At 43.6% G+C, this 11411-nt stretch overlaps 1 protein-coding gene across 1 annotated transcript; it reads right to left on the bottom strand.

The window, feature by feature from the left end:
- Positions 1-521: 521 nt before the first annotated feature.
- Positions 522-10809, bottom strand: tafazzin (tafazzin, phospholipid-lysophospholipid transacylase). The gene is made up of 11 exons (XM_083656402.1): positions 10788-10809; positions 9697-9833; positions 8353-8481; positions 8220-8265; positions 8030-8115; positions 6637-6717; positions 5940-5981; positions 5548-5610; positions 5134-5186; positions 2725-2802; positions 522-2605 (listed from the first exon to the last, which is right to left on the bottom strand). Exons 2-11 carry the CDS (start codon positions 9827-9829, stop codon positions 2504-2506), a joined length of 813 nt encoding a protein of 270 aa, XP_083512528.1. The 5' UTR covers positions 9830-9833; positions 10788-10809; the 3' UTR covers positions 522-2503.
- Between the last annotated feature and the right edge of the window lie 602 nt (positions 10810-11411).

The raw sequence follows: 11411 nt of genomic DNA on the forward strand, positions 1-11411 counted from the left end.
TTGGCCCATGGACTAAATAGGGGAAAATAAGAAAATGTCCAATAAATATGAAAAGCTACTCCTGTGGAAAGGCTATCATATATTAATTTACTTATATTGACCCTATAAACAATTTAGTATAGGTAAAGTTTTGCCCACCCATATGGTACCGATATCTGGTCTGGCCCATGGACTATATTGGTTACACCTATTTTACTTCCTGCTTTACCACCTCAAAACGGTTCCACTGACAGTATCCCATTTCAGCTCAGCTCACTTGTTAGTCCCTAATCACTCAGTGTGAATTCGGTGCATCAATTAGGTGTCATGGTACAGTAGCTCCCACTCGAAGTCTTCTGTGACTTGTGAAGTTGATCAGTCATGTTGGTGTTAATTTTATATCATCTTGTGTCATTCTGAGCAATTTCTCTTTCTTACAATAACCAGTACCCCAATAGTCAACAAAGGTTGACAGCATCAGACAGATCCAATACATATTTAAAATTGAGAAAATTCAAATACTTTATTGGCATACATAGTAAAGTATGGCATTCACAGTAAGGCAATTTTATGAGTTAACCACAGATCATTCCACGGTGGCAATTCCTTATCTGATTAAAAAAAAAAAATCAGTGATCAAATGTACTGTACATCAATGTTGGGTTGGCATTCGGAGAATTAGGAGATCCATTACAACATTGCATTTCAAGACGTAAACGTTGGGAATATAAATATATCTACAGTAGTAAGAGATTATTTGCAAACTCTTTTATTCAAATTCATGATTTCCTGCATCATTGACAGACTGCAGTCTATTCGTCAAGCCCAGCGACAGAGTGAAACAGCGATTCTAGAGAGAGAGAGAGGGGGGCACATGGTGACGTTGTGCACTATACGGCAAAACAGTCATAATTCATTCCAAGCTGGCCAGCCATACCGAAAACAAAGCATACCACCAGTGTTTCCCCTACCATTCTACAGGCCTGGCGGGCCCGCCAGGCCAACGGCGCCCCCGCCAGGCCAGAAAAATAATTATATATATTTTTTTCCTGCTTCCCCCCAAATTTCAATAAACCTTTATGGCATATTATTACAATACAACAATACTGTTGTTGACAGTGTTGACAGCAATAGAAGATGCCAAATCATTCGAAACAATAAGCATTTTGCTTTTAGGAGCATTGTGTCAGCGTGCGGCGCTGTTCCAAAACGTGTCAACGTGTGTCGTTGCCTGGGAAACGCACATCCCATAATACAACTGTTCGCAAAACATCCCATAATAGTATGATGATACTTGGGATGCCATTGCCAACATAGATGCGAACAGGTTAGCTAAAAGTTTAGCGTCGCCAGCGAGGGCCCCCACCGTTGCGGTTGGGTTACATTTCGAAATCCCTCCAGGCCTGAAAAATCTTCTAGGGGAAACACTGATAACACAACTATCATTATGGAAATAAAAGTCCCAACAGCACAAATAAATAATTTAGTCTCCTCCACACATCTTCCCAATGGTATAGCGCTGACTTCCCACTTGTTTAAATGCAGATCACCTTCTTCACTAGATCACCTCATTATAAATCTGAAAGTTTACATGACCGCAACCAGGCTATATCAATCCATGTGTGACTGATTGGACACTGACAGAAGAGAAGACTAAATTACTAATATCTATCTAGCATTCAGACAAACAGCACCATTGTGTAAAATTCCCCTAAAAATGAGGTAACAGGTTGACGTAGTATACGTGGGGTAACAAGTGAACCACAGCTAAGCAGCTCCATGGACCAGTTTCTCCTAAAACGCAGTAACACACCTAAAGATACCTCAAGTCAAGTCTGCTGTGGATCACTGGGGGGAAGGGGGGAGGGGGCTGATTTCATTCTTCTCGACCAATTCAGTGACATACTGCTTTAAAAGGTCACATCACTGATTGGTGTGATTTCACCTAAGTGAATCATGCACTTGCTAAATCAACTTTTACGAAAATGAAGCCTGCATTACAAGAGGGCAGATACATACTGTACAGTAAGTATACAGGACTGAATTGGGGGCTCTGTTGCAGGGAAATGGGACTTCAGCGCCCCCTGAAGACCATAAATCCCCTCGCCCCCTCAAATAACGTTACCCAAAACGTTCTAAAGCTTACTTTGTCATTGCTTCGATGATTCCTGAGTGTGGGGGTGTGGATCTGGTTCGAGGGGTCACCATGGTGCAGGTAACCCCAAAAGAGGAAATGGCGAGTGGGAGGAGTGGCTGCAAAAGTTCATTCCATCAGGGAGGCAGGCATGGTGTGTGTGTGTTCGCGCGCGTGTGCAGTCTCCCCACAGAGTCTTTACTCAGCTGCTACCCTGAGGTGAGGGTACGCAGCCAGTGTTGTCTGCCATGAGGAGTGTAGCTCCGAGGTGGAGCCTGGGACTCAGCAGGCCGAGGTGGAGCCTGGGACTCAGCAGGCCGAGGTGGAGCCTGGGACTCAGCAGGCCGAGGTGGAGCCTGGGACTCAGGAGGCCGAGGTGGAGCCTGGGACTCAGCATTTGGTCGGTATCTGTTCGTGGAGAGCCTCGGCCTGGGCCTTCAGGCTGCGAAACTCCCCCTGGATGAAATCGGTCAAGATCTTCCTCATTTCCATCTGAGATGAAAATTAAAAAGGCAGAATGAATAAATGCGTTGTGTCAACAACAACAAAAAATGTCACGATGAAGTCCATATTAAAAACTGTGTGTGCATGCACTACATTTGTGTTCTCACCTGGCTCTTGTTTTCGGCTCGGAGGGACTCGACCATGTCTTTGACACTGAACGGTTTCCCCACCAGGACTGTGATTTTCTGGGAGCAAACCATCAGTTACAACCACGGTGAGAGACAGAGGTCAAATAAATTCACGATAAACTTGCGTATTCATACTACAGTGCGCAAAATGTGCTTGGAAGGTGTCATGTATTTTAAAGGAACACACCAACATTTTGGGAGATTCACCTATTTTGCCTATTCTCCATAGTAAGACGAGAAGATAGATGCACTTCTCTTCTCTGTGCGTGCATTTGAAAGTAGCTACGCGTCCTCCTGCTAGTTAGCTTAGCACAAATGACTGGTAGTCTGCAGTATCAGGCTAGCCTACCCCCGTTAATCACAAAACACCCATTCCAACAGCGCCAAAACATGTACCGTAAATTCCGGACTATAAGCCGCGGCTTTTTTCCCGTTTTTTGGCCTTTTTTGGCCCCTGCGGCTTATATAACGGTGCGGCTTATCTATGGATTTTTTCCAAAAAAAAAAAAAAAATCTCTCTTTTTTAGCACTCTTTCTAACTATAAATCCACTTCTGTTTTAATTTCCTCTCTTGCCCTCTTTTAACAACATAACATAACATAACATAACACAACACAGGTAAGCAGAAAGAAAAAGACGAAGCAATCACCGCCATGAATGAGGAAATGACTCACCTGCTGGAGGCTGGAGATACACGGCTTGGGCTAAACTTTTACTCCGTGAAACACTATCGATTAAGTCCGACATCGCTCAGAGGTTTGAGCAGCTTGAAAACAAGTTTGAAAACGTGCAGAAGTCCATCCACTCACTCACTAAAGAAAATAATGCAACCGTGAACAGAGTTTCTAATGCGGAAAAGCGCATCAGCGCACTGGAGGACAAAAACAACACAGTGAGTCCGAAAGTGGATAAAATGCAAAAACATCGAAACGCTGCACACGCAGGTTGATGACTTAATCAGCAGGAGTAAAAGAAATAACATTCGCCTGATCAATGTAAAAGAGGGAGCTGAGATTGGTGACATGGACGCTTTCGTGGCAAAATCCTGTGTTACATCCTGGACCTGAAGGAAGGCGAGAAACCACCAGAGGTGGACAGGGCACACCGGGCGCCTCGGCCACGTCCAGACCCCGGCCTGCCACCGAGGGCCATCTTCATCTGCCTACTCCGCTGGCCCGACCGTCAACTCATCCTCCAGGCTGCGGGGAAGAAGCCCCTCACCTGGGAGGGTACGCGCTTTTTCGTCCGGCAGGACCTCTCCGCGTTGGTGCAACAGAAACGCGCAACATACAACAGCATCATTGAAAAGGTTAAAGTCAATGGATATCGCTTTGGCGTACTGTACCCAGCGAGACTCGTCATAACCATTGATGGACAGCGGCGGAACAAGAGCTCAAAGTGAAACTGCCGAATATCTTTTGAGTTGGACTGGTCAATAGTACTGTGAGTAACTAAAATAAAAAAATAAAAAACGGAATTCTCTCTTCTTTAGCACTCTTTCTAACTATAAATCCACTTCTGTTTTAATTTCCTCTCTTGCCCTCTTTTCACCACACCGCGGACACTGTGTGCACTGTAAAAAAAACAAAAAATACCATTAAAACACCCGCGGCTTATAGTCCGGTGCGGCTTATATAAGAAAAAAATAGTCAACTTTGAAGGTGCGGCTTATACACCGGTGTGCCTTATAGTCCGGAATTTACGGTACTCGTGCACATGTGACTCGTGCACTCACCATGAAATAATAACATAAAATTACGAGACGTAATAATCCACGAAGCAAATACATACCGGAAGTACTTTCCTGGAGAAAACCGGCTATGTTATTTGCTTCGTAAATTACAATGTCTCATAATTTAATGTTATTATTTCATAACGTGGTGAATGCACAAGTCACATCATGTACATAAGATTACCTGAGAGCGTTTTGGCGCTGTTGGAATGTGTACTGTAATGTGGTGACTGAACTAGGGCAGGCTAGCCCAGTACTGCAGACTACCAGTCATTTGTGCTAAGCTAACTAGCAGGAGGGTGCGTAGCTACTTTCTAATGCATGCACAGAGACGAGAAGGCCATCTTCTCATCTTACTATAGGGAATATGGCAAATAGGTGAATCTCCTACAATGTTGGCGCGTTCCTTTATGGATGGGTAAAGAATTTTTTTACAATAACACGTTTAAATGAACGCTGCACCACGGCAATTTTGTCACACAATTGATCAAATTGCAATTTCTTTTGTTGGAACCAAACATTGGATCATCATGAAGTACAATACTGTGATGTTATTTTGGTGATATAATCCCCCAGCCTTCTGAAAACATCACACTAACTGAAATGGTGGTCAGGAGCAGATGTGTTCCTACCAGGAGCAGATGTTGTGTTCCTACCTTGCCAGTTTGAGGAACGTAGGGTTTCTCATTGGGCAGAACATCACTCATTCCTGAAGTTCGGACACACAGAAGGAAAAGTATTTTTGTTTTAGTATTATGTATTTCCCCTGGATTCATTCAGTACCTGCAGCCTCCAATGCTGAACTAAGTTCCAAACTGACTTTACTGATTTATTACTATTGTTACCATTTAATTTGTGTTTTTAATGCATTTATCTTTCATTTTATTGACTTTAAGGTGCATTTTTATAAGATTGTTTTGGCACTATTAACAAGCAAAAATAAATCAATTGTCATCAAGATGAATCAACTGGCTTCATTAGTTAGCCAAAGCAAACATCTATAGAAAATGCATGTAAATTGCAGTATGTCTGTCCATATATCACATATGTGGTGGGAGAGAGTTACTCACCCACGTGCCAGAGGGGAAGTATGACGGGGTTGAGGGAGCACTCTGCTAGTAGCCGACCCACGCCTACAACATACATCCACATTGTTTACCAGATCATTGACTGACAACTTACAAAGCTTCACGGTACATGCAAACATGCATGTAACGAATCATAGAATGCAAAGGGACTTTACACAGACGACACACATCATCACTGTAAATTCATCTTTCTAAAAGCTTCATTGTTTGCAACCCTTACACAATTCAACATGCTTACTACATGTATTGAACACGTTATGCAAATTACTCTTCATCTTAACCCAAACCCTGACGCAAAAGACTGTGGAGAAACTTAGTAGCGGCCTTACACCATTTAAATTGAAAAAGTAGTAGCAACGACACTACTCACTCACCCCATTTTAAACGTATGAACTCTTCACTCATGTTGACTTTTCCTGGTGAACGAGAAGAGGAGGCCTTTCATTATTATTTCCATACAAGTAAACAGTGTTGGGCAAGTTACTTTCAAAATGTAATATACTACATATTACTAGTTACTTTCATTTGAAAGTAATACGTTACTTTACAATATTACTGTCTGTGTAGAGTAACTCATTACTTATGATGACACTACTTTTGCATTACTTTTACCAAAACAACAGCAGCAGCAGAATGACATCGCTGCCCCGGAACCATCCTGAAAAATAATTTCAACCGCCTTGAAGTCGGTGTAAACCGTCCAAAATTCTAAATATTATTCTTTTCCTCTGTTATTGTCATCTATAGTGGTTATTTGCATAACAACACAGTTTGATTAGGAAATTATTGTATCTTTTTTAAATATGTGCTTTGATTTATTTATTTTTAACTCAATTTGTAACTTGAGTTACTTGACAAAGTAACTGGTATAATATTGCTCAAATCCTATAAGTAATAAGTTATATTACTGAGTTACTGTTAAAAGTAATATATTACATGTAATACGGTATGTTACTTTTGTAATGAGTTACCCCCAAAACTGCAAGTAAATCAGCTGATGTTACAGAGAAGGAGAGCAAGGAGACCGTAAGGTAAAAAAAGGAAAAGAGGCAGAGTGAGAGAGAAGCGTACCCTCTGGAAAAATGTGCACCCATTCTCCTCTGTTCAGCTTCTCCAGAAGGAAGTCCATGCCTTTCTGGTAAACGCCGTCGCCTGGAGAACACACCGCCATCATCGTGAACTGAGAGTGAACTGCTGGACGACTGCTACTTTTTATATAGGGGAAGTGCATGGCATGCTATCACAAATACTGCACACAGACAATCATTTTAGCAGGAGCTGAGAAAGAAATAAAATGGGAGGCTAAAACTAGAGTTAAGTAAACGGACAGAAAGAGGAAGGCGCAAGATATACTACGGCGGGTTCACACACACGCCTAGAGCGACGCTTTAAGCAACGCATAAGCAACGCATAAAATTTAGGCGTCCTTGTTAACAGAAGAGAGCGTTCACACATACCGCTGCCACGCTGCGCTGAAGCCACGCTCGCGCTGCGCTGCATTTATCGTTTAGGCGTCTGTTCTATTTTTCAGCGTCTAGGCGCGCTGAACTGTCAAGCTGGCTGTTGTTTCTGACGGACTTGGGCCATATTTTCTACCGAGTTTGCCCAAAAGGGAGGGTGGAGCGCGAATTAACGAGTGCATAGTAGGAGAGCTGTCCTTCATGTGTTCCTCTATTAACGTCTTTTCTGTCAGATGTATATATACCCCCCCCTGTCTCAATGCATGTATCACTCATGGTGTTGATGACTCATAGTCACATGATTACCCGAGGGAAAATAAATAACAATTACAGCCGGCCAGGAAATAGACAGACATCGTCACTTGCACATTACAATAAAAAAGAGGTTTATATTACTCACCCATGCTATAAATCAGATCTGAAAAGTGTAAAAAACCACTGCTCATGTGATCAGCGTAGCGCAGAGCGGGGCTTCAGTGTGGCGTCCTGTGTGAACGCAAATAGGCGCCTAGCGTGCATGAAGCAATGCCTATATGCCTAGGCGTAGCTTAAAGCGTAGCTTTAAGCGTCGCTCTAGGCGTGTGTGTGAACCCGCCGTAAGCCTACAATCACACAGGACGCCGAACGTAAGCAGAACTGAAGCTTGAAGCAGGCACAAGCTGAACGTACGCCTTGTTGTTCACACAAGACGCCTTCTCTTTTCCTCTCAGCGCCTACTCTCTCGCGCCTTGAACCCGCCCACAACTTCCATTGGCTTCATGCCTCACGGCTTAACGGCTTCACGCGTCACGCTTGGAAATTCGGCATCAGTCCCGAGTGATCGCTTCGCCGTGGCGTGACCGTGGCTTCGGCACGGCGTCGGCGTGGCACGCGCGCGGGTGGCGTGAACGGCTTCGCCTGTCAAACAAGGACGCCGAAATGAAACTTGTGGGTTCAGCGTAGGTACAGCTTCGGTTGAGCGTTGCTTCGGTGTCCTGTGCGAACGAGGGCTTACACACACTCACCTCTGCAGACGGGAACACACTTTCCACGGCTGAAAAAACGAGAGTGGAACTCGCGGGTGAAACAGATGTCCGATGCTGCCGGGGTCCTGCCCAATCACAGACACGAGTGATCACACATTACCGAGGAAATAACATGAGGGCCGCCGTACTCCGACGGACTAGAATGGCATCTGGAAACCGTTTAACTCACCACCGCATCTTGTTGAAGCTCCATATTTGTCTGAACCTCAGGACCCCTGTCACAAAGACACTTGATTAGATCATTATTTTCTGTCCATACTTTCTGTGCATTTTCAAATGGTGTCCATCTGTCTTTTCCTTACCCCAGATAAGCGGGTCGTCCATACAGGACTGGTGATTGGACAGAGTGATAAGGGGCGTGTCGGAGGGACGCTGGTCAACCAGGTTCAATAGAACGTCGTGGTTATGCACCGTCAGGTAGTTCATGTACTCTGTGGATGGAGAAGACGGGGAAAGTGAAAGTGAACTGAGAAAAAGGCTGAAAACGTAATAATCCAAAAAGGTTCATAGTGTCTATACTTTACTTAGATTGATAGGTTTTCTTTTATATCAGACACAGGTTTGTATTCCTACCTGACATGTTTCGACGGTAATACTTCCGTCTTCTTCAGAGGTGTCACTAGATGGTGTGTGACGTGTCTTTAACAGCTGATGTTGTTTACAGAGGCGTGATCGTCCTGTCAAACACCAGCGCTGGATTATGGAGGCAGTGGAGATCAGGAAGCGGGCGCAAACGACGATGAACCGGGACGAGGGGGCTTACATGCTTTCCACCACCTGGAGCAGCGTTCTCAAACGGCGAGATGACAGCAAGGGGCGTGGTCGTCCTGTCAAATCTGACAGGACGATCACGCCTCTGTAAACAACATCAGCTGTTAAAGACACGTCACACACCATCTAGTGACACCTCTGAAGAAGACGGAAGTATTACCGTCGAAACATGTCAGGTAGGAATACAAACCTGTGTCTGATATAAAAGAAAACCTATCAATCTAGGCTGAAAACGTGTTAAACTGGATCATGGCAACATTTTGGGAGATTTGCCTATTTGCCATATTCCCGATATAGCCAGGCTATTCCCCATACTAAGACCAGAGGATAGATGCAGTTCTCTTCTCTGTGAGTGGACTAGAAAAGTCGTTGCGCGCCCTCCTGCTCGTTAGCTTAGCACAGATGACTGGTAGTCTGCGGTACAGGCTAGCCACCCCGTTAAGTCTCCAAATACACAATCCAACAGTGCCAAAATGCTCTCATGTACTCTTAGTACATCAATACAAAATACGAGACTGTCATTTACAAAGCAAAATACATACCGGAAGAACTTTCCCGAAGAAAACCGGAAGCTCAGGCTGCGTTTTTTTTGAGCGTTTTGGTGCTGTTGGAATGTGTATTTGGTGACTTAACGGGGGTAGGCTAGCATGTACCACAGACTACCAGTCAAGCTCACTAGCAGGAGGGTGCGTTAACTACTTTTCTACTGCCTACACAGAGAAGAGAACAGGATCTATCTTCTCCTCTGACTCTCGGGAATATGGCAGAAAAACGAATCTCCCAAAATGTTGGCGTCTTCCATTAACGAACAGGCAGTGATGGAGCACAATCTTCATTGGTTTTTGAAAAGGTGTGTGCCTTGTGCACCAACTCACTGGTCCAGAAGTAGGAGTAGGAGCCCACCATGCCCATGATCAGTGAGCCGGAGATCCTCCAAGCCAGAGGGGGGCACTGTGGGAACGGCCATCTCACCTCCAGGGGCATCATGGCACGCCACCGACACCACATCAATCTGCCACGGCCCACCCAGTACAAGGAGCAGGTCACACATAGTTCCCCCGCAAGATACAGAGAAGGAATGTCTCGCACAACCCAAATCCATAGTAACACCTGTCATGCAAGGTTATTATTGTACATCTTATCTAGTCTACATAATAAAGTTCAAGTTGTGTGTCTGTGTTTGTCTGTGCCTCTCTACTCATGCAGTCTGACATAATCTGTGATATCATAAATCAAAAAGTGACATCATCAGTGATGTTTCGCTTGCCAGACTATCTCTGTTTCGCGCTGTACCCGCGCAGTAGAGAGTCTGGCTGGTCTTACAATACATTCTACAAAGCCTTTCTGATTTATTGATGGTACTACACAATACAAATATGGCACCCCTACTAAACACTAATACCTCAAACTAAAAACAATCTAAACCAACTAAACACTTGCAAAGCTAAACTAGACTATCAAACCCCCAATGACAACTAACTAAAACTACACTGCATTTGAACTTAAAGAGGGGATAAATGTGAAGCAGCCAGCTACAGTTGAGTAGGTCGCATATTCCACTGATAGTAAAACATGTAATGCTGTCACAGACACAGCCAACCAACAGGCATTCCGTCTCATGGCTTCCACGTTTGGTGCAATATTAGGCCTGTCCATTACTTTTTGTCAAAATAAACTCAGTCATATTCTGGATAACCTCTGCTTTTGCTGCTGGCACTGATGTAACGTTAGCTATATGGAAACAACACGTATAGCAGGATTAGCTTCAGAAATCATAACAAACCATTCATTCTGCCTCAGCTGTTAGCCAGCTAGTAACTAGCCGAAGTTTACTGCCGCAAAAACAGGGATATACCGCCCTGCAAACAACGTTAATAACTTAATCAACTATTAATAAAGGGTGAATTGCCCATAACAACTAAGTAGCTAATGGCTAATGGCAGATCAGTGATATCCACCACCTCACCTTCCTACAGCTGATAGTCGGTGGCCATCGGCCTCGGAACGGAAAGTCGCGCACTGAATTGTGGGCATTGTAGTTTTTAGGATGAACTAGGACATCTAACTTTACTATTTGCACAAGAAGCTGCTTGCAGTGAACGTGATTTTGCTTTCGACATTAATTTAGTCTATAGATTTTAAGGTTCATAAATAGATGTAATGGACGTCAGGTTTCGTCAAGTCAGCTGTTTATCTGGCGCACAGCCCGCTTCCGCGTTGACACATTGATCTATGGGTAATGGTTGCTGTAAGTGTGCCAAAGGTGAAGTAGGCTTAAAAATAATAATAATAATTGTATAATATATATATATATATATATATATATATATATATATATATATATACTACACACTACTTTATATATATAGAGTAACTTGGGTTTGTTATTTCCACTCAGATTTAGTTGTGTTTTAACACTGCTGATCAAATGCCATACTATTCTACTAAGTTATTTATTCTTAGAAAGAGTGTTGACCTGACCTATTTAGTAATCTAACAAATAGTGAACTGAGACAGCATTGGTAACTGGTAAGCATGGACACTACACCATTTATTTGGCAAATAACACTTTATTCAGCAAAGCTTATAA

Source organism: Poromitra crassiceps, assembly GCF_964638095.1.
Source record: "Poromitra crassiceps genome assembly, chromosome: 20".
Taxonomy (NCBI): Eukaryota; Metazoa; Chordata; class Actinopteri; order Beryciformes; family Melamphaidae; genus Poromitra; species Poromitra crassiceps.

What these genes read in the sequence shown, in the direction of transcription:
- tafazzin (XM_083656402.1), bottom strand. Translation starts at nt 9,829, where the DNA reads ATGTGGTGTCGGTGGCGTGCCATGATGCCCCTGGAGGTGAGATGGCCG. An exon ending in CTACTCCTACTTCTGGACCA is followed by an intron (nt 8,482 to 9,696) that starts GTGAGTTGGTGC and finishes CTCCATCCACAG; the next exon opens with AGTACATGAACTACCTGACG. An exon ending in ACGTTCCTCAAACTGGCAAG is followed by an intron (nt 2,803 to 5,133) that starts GTAGGAACACAA and finishes GTTTGCTCCCAG; the next exon opens with AAAATCACAGTCCTGGTGGG.